The 27,992-nt window shown below is 42.5% G+C and overlaps 3 protein-coding genes across 9 annotated transcripts; 1 reads left to right on the forward strand and 2 right to left on the reverse strand.

Moving 5' to 3' along the window:
* Window positions 1-566: 566 nt before the first annotated feature.
* kat6b (K(lysine) acetyltransferase 6B) lies at window positions 567-23,641 on the forward strand. Of its 7 annotated transcripts, none has more exons than XM_026315182.2 (17): window positions 567-782; window positions 2,835-3,681; window positions 7,048-7,156; window positions 9,691-9,806; window positions 10,039-10,120; window positions 10,620-10,749; window positions 11,464-12,419; window positions 13,526-13,647; window positions 14,064-14,173; window positions 14,289-14,430; window positions 14,566-14,727; window positions 15,236-15,329; window positions 16,865-17,096; window positions 17,389-17,548; window positions 17,977-18,252; window positions 19,110-19,399; window positions 19,520-23,641. In XM_026315182.2, exons 2-17 carry the CDS (start codon window positions 3,064-3,066, stop codon window positions 22,347-22,349), a joined length of 6,429 nt encoding a protein of 2,142 aa, XP_026170967.1. In that variant the 5' UTR covers window positions 567-782; window positions 2,835-3,063; the 3' UTR covers window positions 22,350-23,641. The 7 variants fall into 7 exon arrangements, with proteins under 7 accessions (XP_026170967.1, XP_026170964.1, XP_026170968.1 ...); XM_026315179.2 differs by having other exon boundaries at window positions 567-758; XM_026315183.2 differs by lacking the exon at window positions 567-782 and adding an exon at window positions 1,969-2,112 and having other exon boundaries at window positions 19,110-19,398; window positions 19,522-23,641.
* A 1-nt stretch (window position 23,642) lies between these two features.
* Window positions 23,643-25,361, reverse strand: LOC113135291 (dual specificity phosphatase DUPD1-like). The gene is made up of 4 exons (XM_026315192.1): window positions 25,202-25,361; window positions 24,873-25,090; window positions 24,569-24,792; window positions 23,643-24,379 (listed from the first exon to the last, which is right to left on the reverse strand). Exons 2-4 carry the CDS (start codon window positions 25,001-25,003, stop codon window positions 24,168-24,170), a joined length of 567 nt encoding a protein of 188 aa, XP_026170977.1. The 5' UTR covers window positions 25,004-25,090; window positions 25,202-25,361; the 3' UTR covers window positions 23,643-24,167.
* Window positions 25,362-25,864: 503 nt separating this feature from the next.
* On the reverse strand, window positions 25,865-27,676 carry LOC113135290 (dual specificity phosphatase DUPD1-like). Its single transcript, XM_026315191.1, has 3 exons — window positions 27,297-27,676; window positions 26,865-27,082; window positions 25,865-26,764 (listed from the first exon to the last, which is right to left on the reverse strand). Exons 1-3 carry the CDS (start codon window positions 27,443-27,445, stop codon window positions 26,562-26,564), a joined length of 570 nt encoding a protein of 189 aa, XP_026170976.1. The 5' UTR covers window positions 27,446-27,676; the 3' UTR covers window positions 25,865-26,561.
* Window positions 27,677-27,992: the final 316 nt, after the last annotated feature.

Here is a 27,992-nt window from a genome sequence, read left to right on the forward strand (position 1 = left end):
GCATGAAAAATGAGTTTTCTGGCATTTCTAATGCTGCTAAAGAGATAGTGAATGAGCGAGGGGAGCACAAATCTAAAGACTGAAAATTTAATGATCTACATTATTACTAACAACTACTGCTCTTCCTTGGGCATGGTGAAGTTAATTAGCAGATTAGGGTTTTAGTGTATAATATCCCTTACTGCTCTGGGTAATATTAGCTGGTGCAAGAAATCGCCCATTTAAAAATAAAAGTCTGGATTTATGTGTGTATGTCAAAAGCAATCACATTTGAGTTTAGATCAACTGCACATTAATGGAAGTTAAAAAAAAAAAGCCCACTGGGGATTAATAGGGGTGTAATGATATAAAATGTTAGGTGGACTGCATGGACTGATCCAGCAAAAACATAAAGTGTAAAAATGTTCCTCTTGGCTCATCACTGGATATGTTGATGGAGGGGGGGAAAAGTGAAATTGACAATATCGTTGTAGGAGCGCACTAAAGGGGCGACGGTCCGCTCCACTACACTGAAGTAGGGATGTCTACAGTGGAAGAAGAAGAAGGGGGAGGGTACCACTTTGTCACAGGCTGCTATGTAGATTAACCTTTCAATTAGTTGTTATCAGGTCCTCTCCATGTCTCGGCGCAAGCTTTTCAGCCCTCGTTGTAAGAGATCAAATCCCACGAAATCGCTCGGATATGTCGCTGCACATTCATCCTTCGACGTTTCCCCGATAATGAAGAGGAGTATCCGAGGGGGGGAAAAACTTGAAGAGGTAAACTACCAGCAAATATTTACGGTAGCCTGTGCCCTCTTTTTTTTTTCTTTCATACTAGTTATATGTTCATCCTTGCATGAAACTTGGCGTTAATTTGTGGTGTTTTCTCGCCCACGGCGGCGGCAGATTAGATTGGTGGGTCGGTTTGTGTTAACATCTAACAAAACGGTGTGAAAATCCGAGCAGGCTGTGTATCATTTCCTAATATAATATGGAAAAGGAGAGCGGAGCTGAGGCAGAGAAATTAGCGATACATAATTGAGAAGCAGTGATGAAGGAGCTACTCTCCCAGCAGTCGTGTTAACTTGTATTCCCCCCCGGACATCTTTTTTCCCTCCAGGGCTCACTATTTCTCCTCATTGGAGATATTTGATAGTTAATGGTGATAAAGAGGTCATGCCATCATTGCACAGCGCAACACAGGACGTTAATAATTTTACTGGCAGGCGTGAAGCGAAGCAGAAAACCTACTTTTTCTTTTTTTTTTTTTTTTTTTAGCTCAACCGGGCATTTATTTCTCGTCCTCAGTTTAACGTCACATAGTTTAAATGTTAAATAGCAGGAGAATTACGGCTCCTCTCGGCGATATAATGAAACAGGGAGGAAGATAAAGACGGGGAAAGGCGATAGCTTAGACACATTTAGCCTGCAGGAGTCTTGGATATGCTACCTGGAATTTATTTTTTTTTTTAAAAATTAAATGTGTTTCACTTTAAATCAGCGCTGGAGCCTTTGCAGGGTTTATGCAAACAAATGATAGATTTAACAAACAGCCAATTAAAGTCTAAAATGATCTAAATCACTTTCAAGTGTAACCAACTGTTTCAAGGAGGAATCTAAGTAAAGGTGGGCCGGCGTTAAACGCTTTGCAAATGAGATTAAATATTTATCTCAGTTAATTACTACTTAAACAGTTTGCGACTTTTATAGCGTATTTATGACCGAGTAGTTTGTGTGTGTAGGTTAGAGCTGTAAGTTCAGATCATATTAGTGTTGGGGGGTAAATGATATCACTTCATCACTGAAGGCACCTTAAGAGGCGGGTCAGTTGAGTGAAGTGACAGATCATACAGCCAGTGCCGTGCCTCTTAGAGTGAGCTCATACATAAAGATTGACATGTGCTTTATCAAACCAGAAATCGGATCTTGTCTTTACAGCCAATATTGAAGTTGCTAGGGAGGGCACATTAGTGTAGGTAAGGTTTAATGAGACTCCATTGGATTGTAATCAGCGTCATGTCGGATTCATGTAAACTACAACATTGTAACAAAATGGCGACTGTTTAGGTGACATCAGTAATGCTGGCAGCGCTGTCATATATCTGCTCACTTCAGCGGAACGCAACTCTTGGTTTGTAACGTAGTTATTGCCCGTTTCTTCCGTCGTTTAACGGCTCGGTGGTGATTTGCAGACGTGCCGATAACGTCCAACAGCAGCTGTCAGGAAAGTCAGCATCGATTATACATCTGTCATTAAAGCTCGCGCCGATCAGTTTGTCGCTGCGGACCGCGAGCTGTCAAAAGTCGCGTGCGGACAACTAACGGTTAAACTTTACGTACGATGTTTTTATTTTTTGTGTGTGTTTCTTCTCACTTCGTTGGGTTTTAGACCACTAAATGTTACGGTGACATTTTGGAAATGACGCGCTTTAGAAAAAATGTTAACTTTACACCGAAAAGGAATCTGAAACCGAAAATATTTATCTGTCAAGCAGAGTGTTTATACTTTTCCAGAACTCGGTAGAAGTTTCTAGCTACCTGTCATAGCGTGAAAACTTAGTTGTACGAAATATCCTGTTTTGAAATGGACATCTGGTTTTGTGTGTGGATTATACTGTCAGACTGTGGATTAAGTCTCATTTCTTTAGCAGCCATGACAGCTCCTGCATGTGTTTTAATCCATCTGTTTCTCGTGTTTCAGTACATTTTAATAATCCTGCATTCCTCTGACTGAGCATTTACACCCATTATGTTGTAAGATAGTTAATAGTATGTGAATAACCAACAAATGCATGAGAGCTTGTAACTTTAAAATGTACTTGACTCCTTGCATTCCTTTTTTTTCCCCTATAGATTTGATCTTGGATTAAGTAAATAAGGCCCCAGGTCAGCTGGTACCATTGTGGAATTTACTAGTGCCAACTTTTCAGTGTCAGATACCCAGGATTGAGAAGAGATGTTTGGATGCTGGCGTGGAACATAACTTTTGGACCTAATTGAAGGATGTGGATGTACCCAGTTTTCTACAGCAGAAAGGGGGAATCTGTATGGATCACTTTTTTGTGAGTCTAATTATTCAGCCATGGTAAAACTTGCAAACCCTCTGTACACGGAGTGGATTCTTGAAGCAATACAGAAAATCAAAAGGCAAAAGCAGAGGCCCTCAGAGGAGAGAATTTGTCATGCAGTAGCCACTTCGCATGGACTGGACAAGAAGACTGTCCTTGAGCAGTTGGAATTAAGTGTTCATGATGGCTCTGTTCTCAAGGTTACAAATAAGGGGAGCGCATCCTACAAGGACCCAGGAAATCCTGGGAGAGTTGGATCAATCCCACCTGCAAACGTGTCTGTGCCATCAAAGGAATCTATATGGAATTCAAGCGATCTGCGCCATATTGATTGGAATAAAATGCTTAAGAGGGCCATTGAGGGCCTGGATGATACCCATGGCTCCTCACTAAAGAATATTGAGAGGTATCTGAGGAATCAGGATGACCTCTCAAACATTGTTGATAACCCTGCTTTCCAGCAGAGGCTACGGCTGGCGGCTAAGCGGTCAGTTAACAACGGCAGGTTATTAAAAAATGGCCCACGTTATAAGCTCAGCCATGGCAGTACGGAGGCAAGGGGCTCCAGATGTCCAAATACTTCCTCCATGGTCCTGTCATCAGTGACACTCCTCCCTCATGAGCGAGAACAGGTATACACACACCTTGGCCTCTGCATTCTCACTCCATTACTTCATGGTGTTTCCTGTGTCACCCTGACCTTTGCTGTGCCTTATGCTGCTGTTAACCTAAAGAAAGTGACAAGAATAGTAAAATTCCTGCAAACATGTTCTCTTATTAATGTGTTAGTTTCAGTCTTCTTATCCAGCTCTAACATGTACTTAAAGTTTGTTTTGTGAGAATTTAAGGCTTTTTTTTTTTTAACTTCAGCAGTAAATTCCAGGAGATCATCACCAAGGAGGAAGGGTGAAATCCTGGGCTGCCACTGATTGATAGGAATTTCATGATGGTCCTAATCTTGAGATTCTAGCTTGGCTGGTCAGAAACAACGCCATCTAGAGTGAGCCCCTTTGGCACTGTGTTTCTCTTGGTCTCCATAATAAGAAAGCTTGGATAATCAGAAAGTCATGCTGACAGTGCGTGGAAGGCAGGCTGCTGTAGGCTTCCCATAGGTTATGTAACTCTAGCCTGATGACCTTAAGGGATGTGGCTGGTTGTCTTGTAAGTTACAAAGCAATGGTGAGCAGAATCGGCAGATTCTATTGGTAGTTTGCAAGGGCATGAGCAAAGACTAGTATTCTGTTCTGCTGTGGTAGGACAGAATATTCTCAGATTACATGCAGCTGTTACGACCTTGTTACTAACCGAGATGCCTCAGAGAGGAAATAAAACCATATAAACAAACTTCCAGGTCCCATTGTTTCTGCAGCTTGTGGCAACTTAGGGGTGGTTCTATAGTTTGCAGAGATTGTGTCCCTGTTACTAGTGTCTAGCTGTAATGTATGCTGCAGCCAAATACTTGTTAAACGACAGTACTTTTGTACTTGCTTTGTAATTTTAAGATGCTGTCAAGCATAGGAAAATGTGTCATGGAAAATAGTATTCATTGTGTGGCTCTCAAGTGCATCATAGAGTTCTCTCGTTTGTTGTGAAGGCTTTTTGCACATCGCGTGTTGAGGCTTATCAAGAAGTGCATTCTAATAGTTGATGCAGAAGTTATGCAGCTGAAGTGGCGAGCAGCATCAGGCTATAAAGATGTCACCCTGCTCCCCACCAGTTTCACAGTGAATAATCAGGAAGTGACACCTTGATACTGCAGCCACAACTGTGACTGTGTCTGTGGCCAGGCCAAAAGTAAAACTGAGAACTGTTTAGAGACACAGTGTCCTGTGATAGTTCTCATAGCTGAGGAAGGCCTGCTGTTTTCCATTTGGAACATTTCAACCTATTGCTCCCAGCCTGGTGACATCACCTAGCCCAGTCCAGGTTTACTGTTCACTTCAAAGGATGAGACACCTCAGTTGCTGAAGCACAACGAAATATATGTGTGTGCTGAGAATAAGGAAGATACTTTGAGGTAAAAAAGAGCAGTCTTGGTTTAGAGTTTTATTAGATTCTGAAGAGACTGGCAGGAACAAAGGCAAGGAATGAGAGTTTTTTTCCTGGTGTTATGCAACCACTTGAGCTCTCTCTCTCTCTACCAGCAGTGTTGTAATAGGACCCCACCCCCTCACTCAGGACAGCCTGCTCTTTTGAAGCAGCATAATTTCCTGTAATGTACTTAATTTAGAAACCCAGAGAAAATCATCAGCATTTTTTTCAGCTGCTTGTTTCTTTATTTTCACATTTTTGTGCTGTGCAGATTGCAAATTGCCATTGGTTTTAATCACCAGGCCCCTGATGGAAATGAATTCTTCAGTTCCTGGATTAGACTTCATACTTCAGTCAGTGGAGACAATGTTATGAAGTGAAGACTGATCATTAAAAAAACTTGCCTATCAGTTATGAGCATTTGAGGAGCATTATGCATAGCCTGCACATTAGCACTGATGTTCTGTTAATTCCAAGCTGCATACATTTTTTTTTGCCTGTGTCACTGTTATTTATGAACGATATTTATGATTATTGTTAGGCCAAAATCAGAGTTTTAAGCCTCACAAGAAGAGTGTTGTATGCAGTGGTTTCAGTCTGCCCCTCCAGACTACATCATAAAAATGACACACATACTTTTTACAGCACATAAACAAGTAATAACTCTCAGGTAATTACAACAATAAGGCCTTGTTTTTACATGCTTCTGGCTGCATCTTTTAGGTTGTGATAACAGGGCAAATGCTAATATTTGCCTGTCTGTTTCTGCCCTGGGCAAATATGGTCTGATTTATCTTATAACTGAACAAAATGTATTTTATATTCCTATAATCTGAGAAATGTGAAAATCAACAATTCTTTCTGAGTCACAGTGTTGATACAGCAAGGGAAATGACTAAAATCTCACTGTTTCTTTGCTGCATTTCCTACTTCCTGTATGGGTAAAAAAAAACCACCATCTCCCCCAATTCAACTTTCAGGAGGAGGTGAGGACCAATAGAGATGTGGAGTTTGCAAATTTGGTTGAGGTCATGATGCTGATTTGTGTCATAGTACCAGGAACTAATTACAGGGATCCCCAGGGTGCCCTTCAAAGCCCCAGTCAATTGACGAGGCCTTAGTGTGTAAACTGATGATGAGGTGGGTTATTTATGGTCACACCCTGTGAGTGTTATTTTCCGTTAAGAACTTCCTCTTAAGCAGGAAAGAAGGCAGCAGTTTGTTTGATGCTCCTCTAGAGGCTTGTGTATATGATCTCATATTTAAAGGGAGTCTGAGTTTAGTCTGGTTATGATTTTGGCCTAAGATTGGTTAGGTTTTGTCTGGCTGTGTGAAGAGATGATACAAAGTCTTTCCCAGTCTCCTCTGCCTCTCTTCAGTCTGAATGATCAATGGGGAAATCCTCTTAAACCTTGAGCTCATATTTTACTTCTTCTGAACTTAACCATAAGCTCATAAATGACTGTTTGTTCTGAGACTTGCTACATTTACAGTGGATCATGGCAGTAACAATGAGAGCATGTTTTATTATTGAGGTAATTTGATTACATGCTGGTTAATCCTTTCAGACTGGAGTGCAGGCTTTAAGAATTGGATTAAGCCCTTAAACTATGATTACTAAGATCACTTACCCATTCAGATGTAATGGATAAAGGAGGTGGATCTCAAATGCAGCATATCTCTGAGGATGAGATTCATTTATTATTCATTTCTAGTCTGTGAGAACTCAACTCCTTTTTTTTCCTTTTCTGAGCTTATGCTTCCAGTTCATATTTTTGTGGCTGTTCCATTAAATCCACACACTGGTTTTATCTTCTTGCCTTAACCAGCAATATGTCTACAATGATCTCAAAATGCTTGACATGATAAAATGTCCAAAAAACAAACAGGCTTTCATGTGCTGCATACACAGCCTGTGCCCATTTCTGTTTTTTAAACAGTTTGTCTCTGTTTGTTTTCCCACCCAGCTCCGGGTTGACCCCATCCCAATATGCAGTTTCTGTCTTGGAACGAAAGAGTCAAATCGGGACAAGCGGCCAGAAGAGCTGCTGTCCTGTGCAGACTGTGGGAGCAGTGGTAAGTAGCCTTGTGTAACATTTTACTGATTGGATGTTCTCACAAGCCATTAACATACTGTATTCTAGACTGTTCATATGTTAGCACAGCTCAAATGACCAGTGTCAGTGTGCAGTATATGTGGAGTAGAGGTGGCTGATCATGCTTGAAATCATTATCATTAAATTAAGAAGAGTAGCTTTTTGATATTATACTGTAAATCATCATGATAGGAGATGTATGTTCAGAAAGTGTTCAGACCCCTTTGACACACCTATGTTGTAGATGTAATTTTCATTTTAAAAATACATAAAATGACAACATTGAACATTAAAACTTTGCTACAGTCAATAGAACAGTGAATCAAATATCCAAAACTACGGTAGAGATAGCCAGTTTACAAGAGTATTCAGCTGCTTTGCTGTCGAGCTCCAGATGCAGGTCCTATTTGCTTAAACTATCCTTGAGATGTCTCTTTGATTAAAGTCCACCTATTGGAATTTTTTTGTTTGGACAAAGTTTAGAAACGCAAACACCAGTGTATACAAGGTCCCAGAATTCACACTGTATATTAGGACAAAAACCAAGCTGTTGTGAGGAAGTATAGATCAGTGCAAGAGTATGAAGCTATTCCTAAATCCTGTTTTTCTAGATGCACATTGGTCTCAGTCTCTGTCTCAGAAGTTTCAAACCACCAGGAATCTTCCTACATTAGGCTGTCTGGTTGCTCTGTGTAACCAGGCAAGAAGGGCCTTGGTCAGGTGCCCAACAGTCACTCTGACAGAGCTTCAGAAGTCCTCTGCATAGAGAACCTGTTGGAATAGGGACTTACTTCAGTAGCACCCCATTCATCAGGCCTTTATGGCAGAGTGGCTAGACAGAAGACACTTTGAGTAAAAGGCATATGGCAGCTGCAAGCACTATGTCTGGCAAACACCAGGCACTGCTCATCACTCGGCTAATCCCATTCCTATGGTGAAGCAAGGAGGTCGGAGCATCATGTTATGGCAGATGCTTCTCAGCAGCAGAGACAGGGAGAGTGAATGCAAGCAAACTCAAAGAGGAGCCAGAAACCTGCTCCAGAGTGCACACAACCTGAGACTGTTGCTATGATTCACTTTTCAGGTGGATGTTCTAAAAAAAAATGTATTCACTTTGTCAGTATGGATTATTGTGTGCAGATTGATGGGCAAAAATAAATAAGATAAAACACAACAAAATGTACAAAAAGTGAACAGGCCTGAAAATTTTGACATGAGATGACATCCCATATAGAATATTCAATCTTTAGTTCATTGTGATGGACTGTGTCAGACAAATGTCAAGAATCTTTTCTAGTTTTCAACTTTACAATATTTTTACATTTTGTCAGAAGAAAAACTGGTATCATTACACTGTTTCGAAATAATAAATGGTAATATTAGCAGGTAAGGTTGGGTGATATGAATGGTCATGATAACTTTATATCATATGCAAGATACATATTTATTTTATCACATAATTATAAAATGATAGCAGTTGTAGGTTTTATATAACTTGCATATTTCTTTTTTCCTGACATACCTGAAAAATCCTAGAAACAGTTTGAAGAAAGCCTTTATATTCAATTTTTCCATGAAGCAGTTCATTGATTTTTAACACTGACTGCAAACAAGAGATATTAAGCCTACTTCAGTATGAATGCTAAAGTGTCTTCATATTACCCAACCCTGGAAGCAGCAGTTTTCAGCATCAGTTAGGCAGATATCACATTCTTGCTCCTCCATTTTTCACTTCCATTTAAGGGATTTATTGGAAGAACAATGTTCAAATTGAGTGGCTGAAGGGATCCAAATTGCTTGCAACCCTCAGCGGGCTCAAGAAGGGCAGATGCTCCATAAGTGGCCATTAAAAATCTAAAATCACCCAAGTCATTTTCACTCAATTCAGATTCTTCTTAGAGAGTGCACCATACACATAGCGGATCAAAGATCAACCCTTTTCCCTGCTGCAGATTGGTGGCATTTCCTTTACTGTTCTTTTGTTCCAGACAAAACTGCTAACCCACCATAAAATTACCTCTGCCAAGGAGTCATTTATGTTTGAACAATTATTTTAAATGCCGTAAGGAATTGTTCTCCTGGTGACATTTTTATAGCTCAAATTTGACTAAGTAGCGTCGAGGTGGTTTTCATTAACCGCTCGTAGTGTACACAAATTGTGCTCTCACTGTAAAACAGCTGTTTTACAACCATGAGAGGGAGCTGGGTGAGGGAGAAGGCAAGCTTTTACATGACTTTCATGGATCGGCTTCCATTAGAATGAGTGCTGCTACTGTTTCAGCCTCATTAAGATCAAATTATCTGTAATTAGCAGCTCAGATGTTTGATCATACTGTTTTTAGACACAACTTGTGGCGGAGGGGAAATAGTGTTGCGGACATACAGGCCTACCATTGTTTTTGGTGATGTAATATTTACCCTTACTATTTGAACAAATAGAATGCCTTGTCTTTAGCTCTGTCGACACTGGTAAAAATGTGTCATGCTAAAATGCATTGTCAATTGCTTTTGAAGGGCATCCATCATGTCTGAAGTTTTCCCCTGAATTAACCTCAAATGTGAAGAGATTACGGTGGCAGTGCATTGAATGCAAAACCTGCAGCTCCTGTCGAATACAGGGGAAAAATGCTGTAAGTATAATGTTGCATACATCTTAACACAAACCATTTTCTGTGTTGTTGACTTGGAGGTAGATCCATTTTGTGCATCCCTGAGGATTTGCTGGTTTTCCCTCAGATTTGTAAAGTATCTCTTGTGCACAATTGGACTTATTTTGCCAAAAGACTTCAAATGAAAGGGAGTGGGGGGCATACATGTGTGCAACAGGGACATCCCTTACACATGCCTGCTGTTCCTTTTCAGGATGAGATGCTATTCTGTGATTCATGTGATCGGGGCTTTCACATGGAATGCTGCGACCCACCGCTTTCAAGAATGCCAAAAGGTGAGGTGTTTACACTGCCTGCCTTCTCTGTTTTCCTCTCTGCTGTCAATTCAAAGCCTTTTCTTTACAGACGGCCGTTTGGGGCTGTCACTCACCACACAGAGAGGCGGCGGTGGCTTATTAGGAGCTTTGCATGCATATCAAATTATTCCAGCATCCCTGGGGAGATTTGCTATCTCTGGATTACAGTACTGACCCTACAGCGAGGCTTGTAATGATGGCGCACGTACTGTAGTAGGACATTTGGCAGGCAATTCATACAAGTCACATAGTTTTGCTCAACAAGCTGACACAAAGTCTATTCCAGTGGACAGAGAATTGACCCAGTGCTTTTCTTATGGATTTTCGCTTTGTGCTGAGTAATTGATTGTCATTGTGAGCTGGTGGGATTCTCGCCAGCTCTCGGTATTAAAAGAAATGTTTCAAATGAATGTACTCTTTGTCCTCTGAATTGATGAACCCACCCAAACAGTACTCTCTTTATTTGGACACCTTCCAGGAACCTGGATCTGTCAAGTCTGTAGGCCGAAGGAGAATGGAAAGAAACTGCTGCACAAGAAAGCCGACCAGATCAAACGTCGATATGCAAAGCCAATCGGAAGGCCCAGAAATAAGCTCAAACAAAGAATGTAAGTTTACAGTAATCAAAATGTTGACAATTTGGTTTTGAAATTCCTATTGGTAATAACAAGAATCCATTCACAAGTTAATTTCTCAAATATGGAAATATTTTTAAACAAACCCCTCAGGTTATTGTGTCAGTAAACTTATTACCCAGGCTGTCAGTTGCAAACATCTATCATAGTTTACAGACTTACTGGTTCAACTTTGAAATACTTTGTGTGTGACATTCTGTGTTTGCAATTCTGAGCAATTACTTTGGTGAGAACAGTGTCAGATAAAAACAATGGTCAAAACAACTAAAAAAAGAGCCACGCACACACCGAGCAACCAAAAGTACAAGCACCAGTGAAATCATCTATGTACTCATGACTCACTGGCTCCTCTTTTGAACAATATGTAATTATGCATTACCTTGTTGGAGTAATATTATAAATGCACAAATGTGTATGCAGCACAAGATGCATTTCACCACTATATGCTCTTTGGTGGGTTAATCCATAACACTACATCATATTTTAAAAGACCATCATGTGCTTTGCCTGCAAAATCCCAATCTGCAAATTTAGTATAAAGATAGTGGAGTAAAAAGTAGAGAGAAGCATAAAATTATAATGGCGTACCTGAGTAAATACACCTATTTGGTAAGTTTTGCTTCTGGCAGTAAGATGTTTCCTTCAATATCTTTATTTCTGTTTAATCAGTTGTGCTTGTCTTTGCAGGTCTGTAACCAGTGGTGACGGCTCCATGGTAGCACTTGGAGGAAGGGGGTCACCTGGTAGGGGTCAAAAGATTACCGTCTGTTCCACACCTTCATCTGGTCATGCTGCATCTGTGACGGACGCCAGAGACAGATTGGCTGTTGCAGGCCCCTGTTGTGCGGTCGACGCCACCCAATTCACCACTTCCACCCCCACCACCACTCCCCCCCTCACGCCCACCTCCACCCCAGCTGCACTCACCGTTAACAAGAAAACCAAAGGGCTTATTGATGGGCTTTCCAAATTCTTTACCCCTTCCCCTGTGGGCCGTCGCTCGCGAGCAGTAGCCATAGAGTCGCCCGCCATACAGTTAAACTCTAGAGACAAGGGTCCGTCCAAACTGTCCAAGCCACCAGACTCGTTTGCCTTTGCTGCTGACGCCACTCAAAAGATACTCCCCTCACCCTCAGCACTTCCTTCCGCTCCCACATTGCCAGGACTTAGCCCCCCCTTGCAGGTGTCCAGCAGCTCCAACTCTGCTAACTCACCCCAGAGTTCTTCCAGCCAGTCTAGTGTTCCTTCCCTGAGTAGTCTCTGCAATAGCAGCCAACTTAAGGGACTATTTGACGGACTTTCTCACATTTATACTACTCAGGGACAGTCGCGGAAAAAGAGACTACCTTGCTATGCGCCGCCTAAGCGCATGCACCATAAACAGGATTCACCCCATGTTTCGGGGCCCCAGCGACTTGGAAAGAATGAGTTTAATAAAAATAGGTTGCACTCCACATCTGCTGGGTCGGGCCGACCCAGAGGACACCCATTTAAGATGGTCAGTCATTTCAAACGTAACCCCTTCCTTAAAAAGCACAGGACACTAGGCAGGCTGAGGTATAAAGTGAGCCCTCAGAAGGGAGCCCCCTCACCAGGAAAGGCAGACATGACAGACGGACGAATTAAGCCTGAGAATAATCATGGTAAGCAAGGCTCGAAACTCTAGCCAAGACCTGCGTCTCCACACCTTTAAGCTTCTTCTTTATTTTTGTAAAGCTTGATACTCGCAGTTACTTTTTCCAGGCCAGAGCTAATCTTTTCTTTGAGAAGAAACCCTCAACATTCTAACAGACTACTAATCTTCTGCCTAATTTGAATTCTTTTAGTTTCTTAACCCAGTTTCATTGCGTTTTGACTTGGCTGCGAGATTTACGTGGCATCCATCCTCTCGCCCGTTGGCTTTTGTCATAGTGCATGGCCCACTAACTCCCTCATGTTGCTCCTTGCTCTGTCCTTGACCCTCTGCAGTAGTGCACACATTGTGATCACTACCTAGTAGAGGCTGTAGTCACATCAGCACTCTTCCTCATCCCACCCTCACTCTTGAAATCACTGTCTCCACTCAGCCTCACTTCCAGCGATCATTAGACACATACAACCCAGTGATTCACCCACCCAAGTTGACTCAGAGCTGACATGAAGATTATAGCCAGAAGTGCAGTAACCCTTGCATTTCACTGTTCTCAGGAGTGAAGGTACAGTTTAAAGAAATAACACATAGGAAAAACAAATGGATATATGTTTCAAGCAGTTCTAAACAATATACTGCACAAACACTACTTACCCCTGCAGAACATTTCCATAAATATGTTAATGACACATCACTTCCACTTGTAATGAGTTTTTGTTTTGGTGGTTAAGTCATGGTGTTGATGTCTTTCATAAAATTACTGCCTGCTTTTCAACATCAGTTGCATTTCATGTCGACACTCGCTCCCTTCTCTGCATCTGCTTCTTAATTCATGGGAAACTGTCTTGGTGGATGACTAAGCACATGAAAGCGGTTACGCAATTAGAGTGATTTAGTTTCACTTCATTACATTAGGGATTTTCATATAAACATGCAAAGATGATACATTATGAAATTCCTCAGAGACACGGCCTCAAACAGGCTCAGCAGCAGTACTCACAGTATAAGCACATTTGCATAGAATGCATTTATGAAATTATTCAGCCACGGCTGCTTCACGACGGCTGGTGTTGATGTGCTATCTGATGTGCTGATGTTGTGTTATTGTGACTGTAACAGGCCACAACTGGGAGATGCATGTGAAGCAAGAGACCCAGATGGACTTTGCAGCCATGTCCAGAGACCATGTCACAGAGGAGGACATTGAGACATTCACACGTGTCCAGGAACTCGCTGCACAAGTGAGTAGACTGGGTAAAAAGGTTAAACACCTCGAATTCAACTTTATTTTGATATATTGATATTCTGAAGTTAATTGAGTGGGTTAATATGAGCAGTACAATACCCGCATATACACATGGCCTTTCAGTAACATATGTGGTGATTTACATCTTATACAAATATAAACACAGAGTTCAAACACATGAGTCAGTTTTGCAGGGTAACTACAACTCCACTGCCAGTAATGTCTGACTCCTTTGAAGAATTAAGATCAACATTAACAACAGATTTTATCCTTTTGTCTTTCATTTTACATGAGGACTGTGAACCACAATCATGATTCACAAATGGACTTGACTGGTGATATGAGACACTTTAACATAGAGTTATCTGGGTCATTCTATTTATTAGTTTGCCTTGTTTAATCTTTTCACAGAGAACTGGATCTCTGAATACAGACTCCGTTCGATGCCCTGCAGTCATTGAATTTGGAAAGTATGAGATTCAGACGTGGTACTCCTCGCCCTACCCACCAGAATATTCAAGGTGCTGTTAATTTTACACAACAAATAAGTGTAATTTCTTTGTTACTGGAGTTGTGTTTTATTTCTTTGTCCATGCTGAAATTACAAATCACAGCTCTCCCTTTTGTCTTTGCTAGATTACAAAAGCTTTATCTATGCGAGTTTTGTCTGAAGTACATGAGAAGCAAAAATATTCTCCAGAGACACACAAAGAAGTGTGGTTGGTTTCACCCGCCAGCCAATGAAATCTACAGAAAGGACAACCTTTCCGTATTTGAGGTCAGCCTCCCTTTACAGCAATAAAGCAATAACTGTATGCTGCCTGAGATTCCACTGAATGGGTTCAGGGAGGAGGAGGGAAAAAATGGGAACTGTCTGAACAGTGTCCTCTTGCTCTTTTTATTCCATGTTTAGGTTGATGGAAATGTCAGCAAACTATTCTGCCAAAACCTCTGCCTGTTAGCCAAGCTTTTCCTGGATCACAAAACCTTGTATTATGATGTGGAGCCTTTCCTCTTCTACATACTTACAAAGAATGATGAGAAAGGCTGTCATCTTGTGGGCTATTTCTCCAAGGTAAGAATTACAGAGAGATTATAAAGGAAATGAAAAATTACCACACATCATTTTTGAATGGTCATACCAATACAGAGAGACCTTACTGTAATTTTTGTAACATGGATTTAGTTTATTCACAGCAGTGCTTAAACGATCACTCCATTAATCAATTAGTCAAGCAACAATATTCAGTGGTTCTAACTTGTTTAATGTGAGGATTTGCTTATTTCGTCTCTGTCATAGTAAATGAGTTATCCTTAGGTTTTGGACTGTTAGTCAGTCAAACAGCAAAATGATTAATCAAACAATCCAAATGTAATTGACAAGGTAACTGACAAAATTATAGTTATCAGTTGATGGAGCCATAATCCAGAGCAGGGTGATGCTCTTTATTGAAAGCACATCGCTCTGTGTGTGTAGCGTGCTTGCGCATGTGCACAGCTCTAGACAAGGACAATGGCAGGTGCAGTAAATTGCCAGCTTCAGCAGAGCTCTGACATACTTGATCTGTTTCTCCTTCCCTCAGGAAAAGCTTTGCCAGCAGAAGTACAATGTCTCCTGCATAATGATCATGCCTCAGTACCAAAGGCAAGGATTTGGAAGGTTCCTTATTGATTTCAGTAAGTTCTTTAATGCTTTTTTAGACCACTGGAGTGTTTTTTTTTCTTTTTTTCATTGGTCATTACAAAAAATTTCAGATTAAGGGGTGAATTTGTTGCTTGTGGCAAGGTGCTGTTATTTGGTTAAGCTTTGAAGTGGTCTAATCAAGAGCATTTGTGTACAGTGCTTAGGCAATCACAGAAGATTAGGAGTGAGAAGCCTTACATTTTGGCTGCATACATTATTTGATGGCCAATTGTATTTCACCCAAGCACTGCCTTAGGAGCGTTTCCATAGAAAATGCCCTCAATTCTCTCTCCTTGACTTGTGATGAGGTTTGGATGCTTTTATGTTTTAGTCCGGCAAAAGCATCGCATACAATATTTAAAGCCTTGCAGTCCACTCATGAAAACAGTTGCTGCCTTGAGTGGATTTCTGTGTTTAGTCAGGCAGTTTTTGTCATTATTGTGTTTTATTATGTTCAGGAGTTGTCTCTGTCGAGTTTGTGTGTGAAGAAGGGAAGGAAGAGAGAGTGAATGCAGGGAGGGAGGGCAGTAATGGAGCATTTGATTTCCTGTTCACTTTGGGAGCCATTGAGACACAGAGATGCGAGAGGATCTGTGATATTGAGAGTGTGCTGATAACAAAGACAGGGATTAAGGGAGATTGAACACAGCTGAGTTCTGAGCTCTTTGAAGGCTTTATTGGAAAATGTAGCTTTAGAGCTGGAAGTTGTTTAGATTAAGATTTTCTGTTATATTGAATTGTATTAGAGAAATACTTTATCTCAGGTAGCAGTAACAGTAGAGCATTAGTGGATGCCTGTGTGAAAGATGTTTCTTTCAAATCATAATTCACAGGACTCAGAGTGGCTCTTTTGTTTTGCTTTATTAATGATAATGTACTTGTAAAAGAGCAAAGAATGAAATATGACTTTTTTCAATCAATTTATTTGAATATTAATCACTTAGTGTTTGTTATCACAGGCTCCTCTTCTTAGCTTTACTAATGAATATTGTCATGATTACTGGAATATTATGTGTTCACTGTTTGGTGATTAGATTTGCTTGTTTGGATCTCGGTAGTGGGTGCACATTAAAAGGCATTAATTAATTTCATGCTGCTCATAATGGATGACCCTTGACAGGGCCGCTATAAAACTAATTACACACAGATACATATTAGAATTAGGGTTTTTTTTTTCTTGTTCGTTATCTCTCCTAAGTGCAGTCTCTTGTGAGCATGACATTCAGCTGCCTCTCTGTTTCATTTTGTCACTTTGTTTTCACTTCACTCCCTCTTTCAGCCTTATTTGTTGCCCTTGTCAGCATGTATGAGATACTGACAGAGGTTGAAGGAGAGGAAACTGATTTCCTTTTCTCCCTTTATACTATTTGAAGGTGAAATCCCTAAAAGGGTTCAGTGTCACATCCTTACATGAATATATAATCCATAAGGGATATGGTGTAGGGATTGAGTTATGATCTAAAATAACCCAGCAACAGCTTCTAGCTTGACTAAAGCATTTTGTTTTGTTTGAATTGTGTCTTTTTAGGTTACCTTCTCACCAGGCAAGAAGGACAAGCCGGCTCCCCGGAGAAGCCGCTGTCAGATCTGGGTCGCTTATCCTACCTGGCATATTGGAAAAGTGTCATACTGGAGTACCTTTATAAGCACCCAGATAAACACATCAGTGTTAAAGGAATAAGCAGGGCCACTGGGATGTGTCCACACGACATCGCCGCTACTCTCCAGCAGCTCGGCATGATTGACAGACAGGATGGCAGGTCAGTTTCCGAGCTGCAGTCTCCTTCAGCCTGTGCTGCCGCTTCTGTATGCTGTCTGACTTATCCAGGCCAGTGGGTATTTTTAACAGCGTATCCATTAATGCCGCTGAATATTGACAGAAGTAAGTCAGGTTAAGCACCCCCAAGGACATGGAGCACCTGCTGTTCCAAAGAGCTCATCTTTGTGCTCATATTTAACCACACATCACCTTCTGTCTGCCTGCTGACTAACCTGGCATGGCTCTTGCTTTTGTAGATAGGAACTCATGGGTTTTTCTCTGCTGTGCCCCAGGATTGTGTTGATGAGACGGGAGCGATTGATTCAGAGGCACATGGAGAGGCTGAGGGCTAAACCACGTCAGAACGAGGTGGACCCAGACGCCCTGCGCTGGACACCTTCCACGAGTTTCAACGCTGTCCTGTCTGAGGAGGAGAGGGAGGCAGAAATGGATGTAGGTTTCCATGTGCAATCAAGAGATATTAGTTATTTGTTTACACTTGTCTGCAATGTTGTTATTGAATGTTTGTTTGATTAGCTGCAGAGTTCAACTAAAGGCTGTTAATGGGAAAGGCATTCTCTCTGTCAGCAGGCATCTAATGTTGTGCAAAATTGCCCTAAATCAGTTCACTACATAATTGATAGTCCTGAATATTCCATGTAATGCAATCTTTCCACGGTTGCTTAACGGAAATGTTTCTCCCATGACGGGCAGACATCCAATGAGGACGTTGCTCTTATTATTAGGAGAAACCTACAGTGATTCATTTGTCATGATGTTAATTCCAATCTCTTGTTTTCCCATTAGCCTCATTGCTCAGATGTTGGAGCTGTGCGTGTGCCTTTCCCAGAGATAATGTGTCTTGTCTGTTTAATTACCAGGCTGAGCGGCTGAAGGAGCAGGCCAGTTGCTGGGAGAAGGAGGAGAGAGAGAGCTACATGATGACTCACAGTAGCAGGCAACCTCTCACCAAGGTCCACTGCAAGGTTCCCTACAGAACCTATGAACGACGTCCTGCACCGTCCTGGACCAGATGTGTGCAGCAGTCGGAGGAAGTGAGTGATGACGAAGCTGATGGTGACGACAATGACGATGACTCTGATGGCTCACCACCTATTCTGACAAAAGCCCATGCGATGCTTGCAGCTAAGAGAAAGGTGACTTTTGTTGAAGTGAATCATGCTTCTTTTACGTCATCAGAAGACACCTTGTTTCCCTGGTGGGATTATCTCATTGATTATTTGGAATTTTATTCCAGGATAAAGTGGAATTTTATATCATTAGATATTTTCCTGTATTGGAGACCATGTTGTGTACTTGGGGGAGATGGAAAGGTTTGATAAATATTCATGAATTCAGTGGAGGGTTCAGTGGCTTCCTCCTGTCATCTGGAGTCTCCCTGTGTGCCTGCAGCTGTAGATAATAGATTGTGTTTTCACTGCTGGTGTCGAGACTGTGCTGGCTAAACCTTGTACTATTGTCAGTGGTCATGGTTAATTTACTGCCCTCCTCTGTGCTTCTCACATTTGTTCTGACTATATGGCACTGCCCCCTTGTGCTGGAGATAATATTACAGCAGACTGCAAGATGTCAGGGAGACCTTTTCAACAAAAACACTATGGAAATCAGAAAAGAATGACAGAGGCTGTTTGAGTTTATTTAGTGCATTAGCTACAGTATTGATTTCACATTCTTCTTCTGAGGGATTTCAGAGAGGAGAGCGGTTGAGTTTTAGGCAGCCAGTGGGAAACAACTGGAGAATGTAAAATATAGACTGTGGTTTCTGCTAACTCTGCCGGTCTCATTTGTGGTTTTCCACACCAGGCTGCATTGCTCAAACATTTAGTCTCACAGTGTGGTTTCAACATTTTACATGTCACACAAAAGACAATGAATATCTGCTATATCTTAATGGAGGTCATCCACCTTGTGCCCTAGTTTTCAGTCTTTGCTATCCTACTCTAAACTATGGTTCATTCTGTTTTGACTGGTTGTTCTCTTCTTTGTGTTTCAGAGGACCATTGTGCTCAAGAAGAGAGGGCGTAAAAGAAAGCGAATAAATAGCAGTGTAACAACTGAAACTATCTCTGAGACAACAGAGGTGCTGAACGAGCCGTTTGACAACTCTGAAGATGAGCGTCCTATGCCCCTGCTGGAGCGCACCTGCAGAGTGGGCGAGATAGGTGATGAGGAGGAGGAGGAACAGGAGGACAAGACACCGATTATACCAATGAAGCGGCGGAGAGGTCGACCGAGGCTGGAGAAAAATACACAGAAAGACAATCTTGAACACTGGAATGAAGGTATTTGCGTCTGGACTTTCTTATAAAATATAGCAGCTTTATATCAGATTATTTTGTCTCTCCTGCACAACAGTTTACAGTAGTTGTTTTTTTTTTTTTTTGTTTTGTTTGTTTGATCAATAGGTGACATACGGAGCAGACCCCGTCCAGTGAAACGGAAGAAAGGATGGCCCAAAGGAGTGAAACGTGGACCCCCTAAATGGAGACTAAAGAATGAACGAAAAATGGGCTTCAAGCTCAACCTGTATACACCGCCTGAAACCCCTATGGAAGCAGAGCAGCACCATATTCACACTGAAGAAGCAAAGGGAGAAGCAGACAGGGCTACTGTTAGTGCAGATGAGGACAGAAAAGCAGGCAGGGGCTCATCTAGTCCAGACATAAGGCTAGACATACTCCCTAGTGAGCCCCCAAGTCCTGCTGACCATGGCTCCCAGAAGTCAAGCTCCCCCGAAGGATCACCAGAGGCCTCTCCAGTGTGCTCACTGGCCGCCTCTCCTGGCACTATGTCCCCCAGGCTGGAGGACAGAGGTGATTCTTCAGTAGCACCTGAAGATGATCAGCAAGAGAGTGAACACGAGCAAGACTCCTTAGCCAAAGATGTGAAGCACAGCACTGAGGGTGCTGTATCACTGGAGAATGACAATGAGGAAGATGAGGAGGATGAGCAGAGAATTCAAACTGAGGATCAGGATGCAGATGATGAAGATGACAGTCACAGCAAAATGGCAGAACCTGAAAGCAGCAAGGGTGAGTTGGAACGGAGTTTGAAAGAAATGCCGGTATGCACCCCACATTTTTTAGATCCAAAAGAAGACAATGACTCTGAGCTGAGTCAGCAGGTTTCCACAGCACCATGTAGTGAAGAGAAACCAGCTACAACTGCAGACATCCTCCAGGAGGCAGCAACAGAAACAACAGTAGCAACGCGACCAACTGAAGCAGTAGTAGTCGCTTCTGTATCAGCAGTAGACTCTGATAACCCGGTAGACTCAGAGTCAGAGGAAGAGAGCACACCCAGTCCTTGTCTAGATCACCCGCCTCCTCTCCCTGTGGAGAGGCAAACACTCAGTCCCGTGCTGAGGGAGGATGCCCCAATTTGCACAGAGATCGACTCAGAGACAGCCCAAGCTGTTCAGTCGCTGACGCAAGAGACTGAGCGGGAGAATGTTTTCCAGGACTGTGTGGAGAGCCAGGAGCGCTGTAGGAGCCTACAGACTTACGCTCATGTGGCCCAGAGCCCCCAGCTCACCTCACTGGATGACTGCCCCCAGTCAGACCACAGCAGTCCCCTTTCTTCTGCACAGTCACATCCCAGCCAGTCGGTACGCTCTGTTAACAGCCCTGCTGTATCCATCCTGGAGAGCGGCTACACTCAGATCAGCCCCGACCACAGTGCCATCTCTGTGCCCTCGCTCCACAACATGGAGACAAGCCCAATGATGGATGTGCCGTCAGTGTCGGATCACTCGCAGCAAGTAGTGGACAGTGGCTTCAGTGATCTAGGCAGCATTGAGAGCACCACTGAGAACTACGAGAACCCCAGCAGCTACGACTCCACTATGGGGGGCAGCATCTGTGGGGCAGGCCCCTCCCAGAACAGCTGCTCTTACGGCAGCATTCCCCCAAGTGGCCTGGCCCAGAGCAGCTGTGCCGTGAGCCAGCAAATGGCTGCCGTCAACCCTGGCAGCTGTGGAATGATTCAGCAGAACAGCCTGAGCTCACCGCCGCACTGCAACGTCAAGTCGCCACAGGGCTGTGTGGTGGTGGAGAGGCCTCCCAGTAACAGCCAGCACAGCCAGCACAGTCAACACAGCCAGCGCAGCCAGCACAGCCAACATAGTCAACACAACTCCCACAGCAGGCATGGCCCACACAATCAGCACAGCCAACACAATCAGCACGGTCCACACAATCAGCTAAGCCAGCACAGTCAACACAATCCCCACAACCAGCATAGTCATCACCACAATCACCACCTGCAGCACAATCAGCTCAGCCAGCACAATCAGCACACACAGCATAGCCTTCACAATCAACACAGTCAGCACAGCCAGCAGCAGCCCATGGCACAGTGCGCCATACCCCCCAACTTTACCACCACCATGCAGCTGGCAGACATTCCTGAATCTGGCAACCCAAACTTCACCCTTTATGAGAGGATCAACCACCAGGGGGAGTATGGCAGTGGGCACTACTCTCAGTCATCTGGCCTGAGTCTAGCCAAACTGCAGCAGTTCACTAACACTTTCATTGACCACCCTCACTCGCTGCCTTTCAACCACTCTGCCTCACATCCCATCACATCTTATGCAAACACATCCTCGCTATCATCACAGCACTCCAGCCTGGTCTCCTTGTCCCAGACCCCACATAGAGTCCCCAACCCACAGGTGCAGGCCACCATGACCCCGCCCCCGAATCTCAGCTCCCCACCGCCCATGATGCTGCAGCGCAACATGGGTATCCCATCTTCGCAACGGATCCAGCCCCAAATGGCCTCCAAGACTCACATCTCCACCCGTTCCAAGTCGGCCCCGCTGTCGCACCACCACCAGCAGCAGATGTACGCTCGGCCACCCCAGACTGTGGCCATGCAGGCACCATCCAGGACGCTGGCTGCCATGCCCCGCATGAACATGAGCGTGAACATCATGCCGGCACCAGCCTACAATGTCAACTCCATGAACATGCCCTCTCTCAATGCCATGAATGGTTACAGCATGAGCCAACCCATGATGAACAGCGGCTACCATGGCAACCATGCCTATATGAACCAGTCACCCCAGTACTCTATGCAGATGGGCATGATGGGAACACAGCCATACCCCCAGCAGCCCATGCAGGCTCCACCACATGGCAACATGGTGTACACTCCAGCTGGTCACCATGGTTACGTGAACACGGGCATGTCCAAGCAGTCCCTGAAAGGGCCTTTCATCAGGCGGTAACTGACTGCGGGACTGAGCTGGTTCTTCTCACGTGCATTTTGCTGTTTGAAGATGCACTGATCTGGCCTTGTTTTCTTTTTTTGTTTTTTTTTTTGTTTTCATTTTGGTGTCCTTTTGTTATTGTTTATTACTTAAAAACCAGCAGCAGCACTTGGAAAGAATGCAAAAATTTTCATCAGTGAGTAAACTTTGAAGATAATGTTAAAAAGTATTTTTGTTCCTACAGATGGGAAGCCTTACATCATTACGATGAAAATCTATTTAATTAGTGTTAGTGTCTCTGATGTGTCTTTAGAGCAGGCGGGTTCAGAGCTCAAAGGTAGAGATTTCATCAGTGGTCTTGCAGTTGTGTAGCAGCCTCAAATGAAGCCATTTAATGTGCCTGCTACAAGTGGAGTTAGTGGCTGTTTGTACCTGTCTAACAGTGCTGACAATTAGTTTGTACTATACTCATGCCTTTGTATATTTAAATTATTGTACTTATTTTGTAAAGTGACAACTAGCATGCTTCAGTCTCTGTTAGTGACAGTGCATTGAGTAGTACTGTACAAGTGTTGTGCTTAATAGCAAGCCATTTTAAAGATATCTGGCCTTTATTAGGTTTCCCTCCACAGGGAGAAAGATGAAACTATATTTTGTTAATTCTAATAATGTAAAAATAATGTAAACCTAGTCCTGTTTTCTGTTTGGTTTGAGAGGTTTTATTGCTATGTATGTATAATTCTGAAGTCTTTTGTAACAGATCTCCTCGAGGCAGCTTTCTGTTTAATAAAGCAGACTGACTTCTGTCAAAATAACAAAGCATATCTCAGTGTTTGTACCCGGAAAATTCTAAAACATTTCAAAATGTCCAGAAGTGTGGCAGAATTTAAAAGAACTAAATGATTATAATGAATAACAATAAAGAAAATATAAATTTAGTCCAAAGTTGATATTTTACATAATGCCTTTAAAGCTACGTTTTCATTCCATCTGTAGATTTGTTTTCTATCTTTATAAAATGTTGGATTTATATTTTACCGAAGTGTAGAAGAATAGAGCCTGTGAATAGACCAAACTAAGCTAATGGATTGCATGTAAAACGCAACTTGTACTTGTGTTTTTGTTTATATTGCTCTTTTGTAGCCTTTGTACCTGTACAGAGTTGCTGGTAAGAACAGGGGGGAAATACCTGGCTATGTGCACAAAAATCAGACAGAATGACATTCTTGTATTTATGACTTTTCTCCTTTTGTCAGTCACTTAAAATGCTGTACATTTTAGCATAAGAATAAATTATGATTGACCATGTACTTGATTGTTCTCCTTTTAATTTGACACATTTACTATCCTGAGGTGTATCTCAAAGTGAAAATACAGTAATAGAGCAGTGATAAATTTATGATAATCCAGGCAGAAGAGTGTGTTAAAATAAAAAAAGTGTAAGCAAAAAGGGAAAATAAACTTTGGCTCTGATGCTTTAGATTTCACTCTGAAAACTTGACATTAAACTTTAAAACAAGCAAATATTTAATATTAGAATTGTGCAATAAAAGTAAAAGGACTTGGTCACGGTTATGTTGAAAGAAGAACATTAAGGGGGAAACTGTTCATAAGTGCTGTTTCATGGTCAGTGTCCTGGGACCTGAACTTGACTTGAACTTGAGATTTGCTCTATATATACTGTAAACTTAATATCGAATTGCCTCGTATGAGCAAACTTTATTTGTATCCAGTGACTTTATACTTTTAACTGGACTAGACTTTTATTACTTGAATATGCCTCCAGTGACACAAGGGTTGACCCTGATGCTCGTCGTGCCCCACTTGTCCCGCTAATCAGCTCTGCTCTGTAGAGTCTCTTTTCTCCAGGAGGTGCGTGTCCAGCTCTCTCAGCTGTTTCAGGAAGCCCCAGTTGGGGATGATCCGCCTGCGCTTTTTCACGTGCTCAATGGCCTCGACCACCGTCATCTTCTCGCAGATCATGAGGTAGGCAAGGAAAAGCGTGGCAGACCTACTCCTCCCCATCACACAGTGCACCAACAGTTTATCTGGAGAAAAATCACAACACCATGAAATACTTATATTGGAGTTACATGGCACGTTTTCTTGTTTTTGTCAGTTGTGTCACCTAAATCAAAGAACACTGGTGGATGTTAGTATCTCAAGCACAACTTTAAACCGCTAAGTCATTTCTGTTCACATGGGTGAAATGAACCTTTAACTATGTGTCGTCTTACTTTGTGGATTGCTCAGTGTTTTTTCAATGAACTGGGCAGCAGAGAAGAAATACTGGCTGAGGTTGAACGTTGGGACGTCTTCTGCTACCACACCATAGTAAATAATGTCCATGTCACTGTAGTAACTAGGTCCAGTGTCCACACTGTTCCACGTCCCCTCTGCTGCATTCAAGATGTGTGTGATCCCCAATCTTCTCAGACTGTACTTGTCCTTCGCAGTATCTCTGCAGGAAGATGATCTAGGTATTATATTTAGTTCTCTATTATTTTATTCACTTTCATAATTTCATACTTTTTTACTTACTCATCCCCGATATAGACATTAGGCCAAACCTCGTTGACATGAGTGTAAACCACACTCCCACGGTTGAGGATTTTCTCCAGCTCATAGCACTCAGGTGTGACATATTCATCATTTGAACAGGATTCCTCCATTGCCTTTGTCACATTTATCTTGGTGCCAGTCTGACTTGTGAGAAGCCGTTTTCTCACTGTGGTTTCCTTTCACACATGATTTATTAGCTTAAGGGGAAAAAGAAATACCACACTTGCGTTTTTTTTTTTTGCCTCTACAATCAAGAAAAAGTTCAGTTTTGGTTTCTGGTTTTCACATGCATTTCCAAAACCACTCACCAAGAGATTGAAGTCCTTTGTTTTCACTCTTCCAAATTTTGTTTTCATCATTCTGACAGCTTGTTGTGAAGCAGTCCTTAAAGGCAGAACATGGTAAGGTTTAATTCTGGCAGGCTGAAGTCAAGGCACAGATTGTATAACCGCTCTGTGACAGGCATCAAATGCAGGGGATATTTTTAGGGCTGTGATGTGGCGGGTCGTTGACCTTAGCTGCCATGTTCCCTGCCTGTGGGGAAAACTTCCACCCAGCCAGTCCCTGCCATCCACTTCTAAACACACAACTTTAATCTCCGCTGCTGGCAGGAAGCCGTGCTTATCCAAACTTTACGCTTGCCAAAGGATACCCATATTCAGTGGAGTGAACAGGGCACTCTGAGCATTTTCCCAGCCGTATGAGCGATTCCTTGAAATTGTGTCGGCCTCTTTTAGCCTCTCTGCATATCTTCAGAGATGCCAGTAGAAACTGTGTAGCACTGCCTCACAACACCCGTTAAAGACACTCTGCATCTTTTGGAGGCTCTCAGGGCCAAAAGAGAAGTGAAATGTGTCAGACTGTTAGACAGATGAGGTTTTTCGCAGGATGGCACATGTCTTTGATTCTCCATTATATGATATGCATGGTCCATTCAGTGATCTAAATGCAAGCCCCCAAAGTGAGAGTGTGATGATGACTGTATTGCAGAATAGCTGGATGAAGCTGCTAACATGTCAGACAGAGTTTTCACACCATCAGAACCCTTTATTTTTCCCTCATATCTTCATACTCTGCCATCATTCATTCTGACAGTGAAATCATTAAACCTGTGATATCCAATTCCTTTTATTTTGACAGCATCTTTCTCTCTCTGTCTCCCAGTGTGCTCTGGAGAGCATTTCTTATTAAGATGGCTTCATCGTTTCATCTCCTTTCAAAGTCTGACCTGAATCTGTATACACGCTCAGAATCATGCTGGCATATTTTTGTCATCTTGTATCAAGCCTCTTTAGACATCACAGTTTGAACAGTACGGCGCAGGATTGCAGCAGTTAAGACACTGTATTTTGAGAAATCTGAATAAATAAGTGGAGCATTGTTTATTTATAGGCAAACACTGTCTGTGTTGTTCAAGTACAGTGGGGGGTTTTGGCAGTTATGCTACATTTGTTTTAATAGCTTCTGTGATATCAATTGCACTGTGTAAGACATAAGCTTAAAGGACCACACCAGTGTAACACATTAACAGTAATACATTCAACATAATTCCTTTGTTGGACAATAACTTCATTTCAATATGTCATATATATATATATATATATATATATTAAAGTTATCTGAGGGCTGTGTCATCTTCACCTCTTGAGGCTGTACCACCTTCTAATATTATGTCGTTCTTCTCTGCAGGGCCAAGGATGAGTCCAGTTGACAGAGTTGGTTCAGGAATCCAACATTTGGGAGAATGTTTCTGTGCCTGTGAACGGCCTCAACTGCCTCCACGATGGTGAGTCTTTCTTTGATCATTAAAAAGGCCAGTACTAGAGATGCTGAGCGGCTGATTCCTCGAGCACAGTGGACGAGCACCTTGCCTATAAAGACAAAATGCAATAACACTTCACATTATTAGACATTCAAATTTGGATGCTTTTCTGTAGCATCTGTATTTGTCTGTCTCAAATGGACTCATACCTCTCTGAGTCAGAGCACCATGAATGACCTCAGCCGTCTTAGAGAAGAATGGGCTTAGGTCGAAATCTTTACAGTCTGATGCTCCCACGCCATGATACATTATGTTGGTGCCTTTGTAAAAACATGGCCCAGTATCAATGTGCTGAGGGCCATCTGCAGCATTCACTATGTGTGTTATTCCCAAATTCACCAAAAGGGATTTATCCTGAGCTGTAGCTCTGTAATGACACAAGACAGGAAACGAGTAATGTAGAATTTAGTGGGTCTTTTCGCCTGTATCCAGCTCTGTAAGCATATGTTTGCACATGTATCAGTGGTGAGTCAAATGTACAGATTTCATATTTGTCCCATCAGTTGGCCAAATACAGGACTTGTTTGCAACACTTTCACAATCAGATCACCATATTGCAGCGGAGTGAGAATGCCACTTACGCATCTCCGATGTAGAGGTTGGGCCAAACCTCGTTGACAGCTCCAGTGGGGTGTCTGTTCTTCAGCAGAAGGCTGAGCAGATCGCATGTGGGCGGTGTCTGATACGCTGGCTCCTCCTCTGGGCTCATATCTGCATGTGTCATTGTCATATAATTATCACAAATGATATTCGGCTCAACTCTTTGTTAGATAATGCAACAGTTAGCAGATAGCAGAAGTTGTTTCTGCTGTGCTGTAGTTTTAATTCCTGTAGTATTTGTAAAGGAGCAAAACTAAACTTTAACCTCACTGGTGCAGCTAACTCTGTTTTCCATCTGAGCTGGATATCAGTGCTGTTCAGAGGCTAAGCCCTGCTGGAATGAGACAGCTGAAGATGCCAGAGTCTGGGCAGGAACATTTGGACTATTTATTCCTCAGATCAGTGTGACAGGAGCCTGGCTGCTTGTGTTGGGACAACTTCAACTCCTGAAGCACAGCAGTGCTTACAGTTGTAATAGTGTAATTACAAAACATGGTGTGGAATTACTGTCAGGTTGCCATGCTGAGTCAGTTAAACCCACATCAATTTGTACCTAATGTTGGGACTTAGAGTTCTGACACTGGTGTTATTATTTTCTCTTAAACTGCCTGATATTGTCACCCCACGCAAGCGCTATTAAAAACACAGATAATGTGTTGCATCTGGTGCCATATTGC

This window comes from Mastacembelus armatus, chromosome 19 (assembly GCF_900324485.2).
Source record: "Mastacembelus armatus chromosome 19, fMasArm1.2, whole genome shotgun sequence".
NCBI classification, from domain to species: Eukaryota; Metazoa; Chordata; class Actinopteri; order Synbranchiformes; family Mastacembelidae; genus Mastacembelus; species Mastacembelus armatus.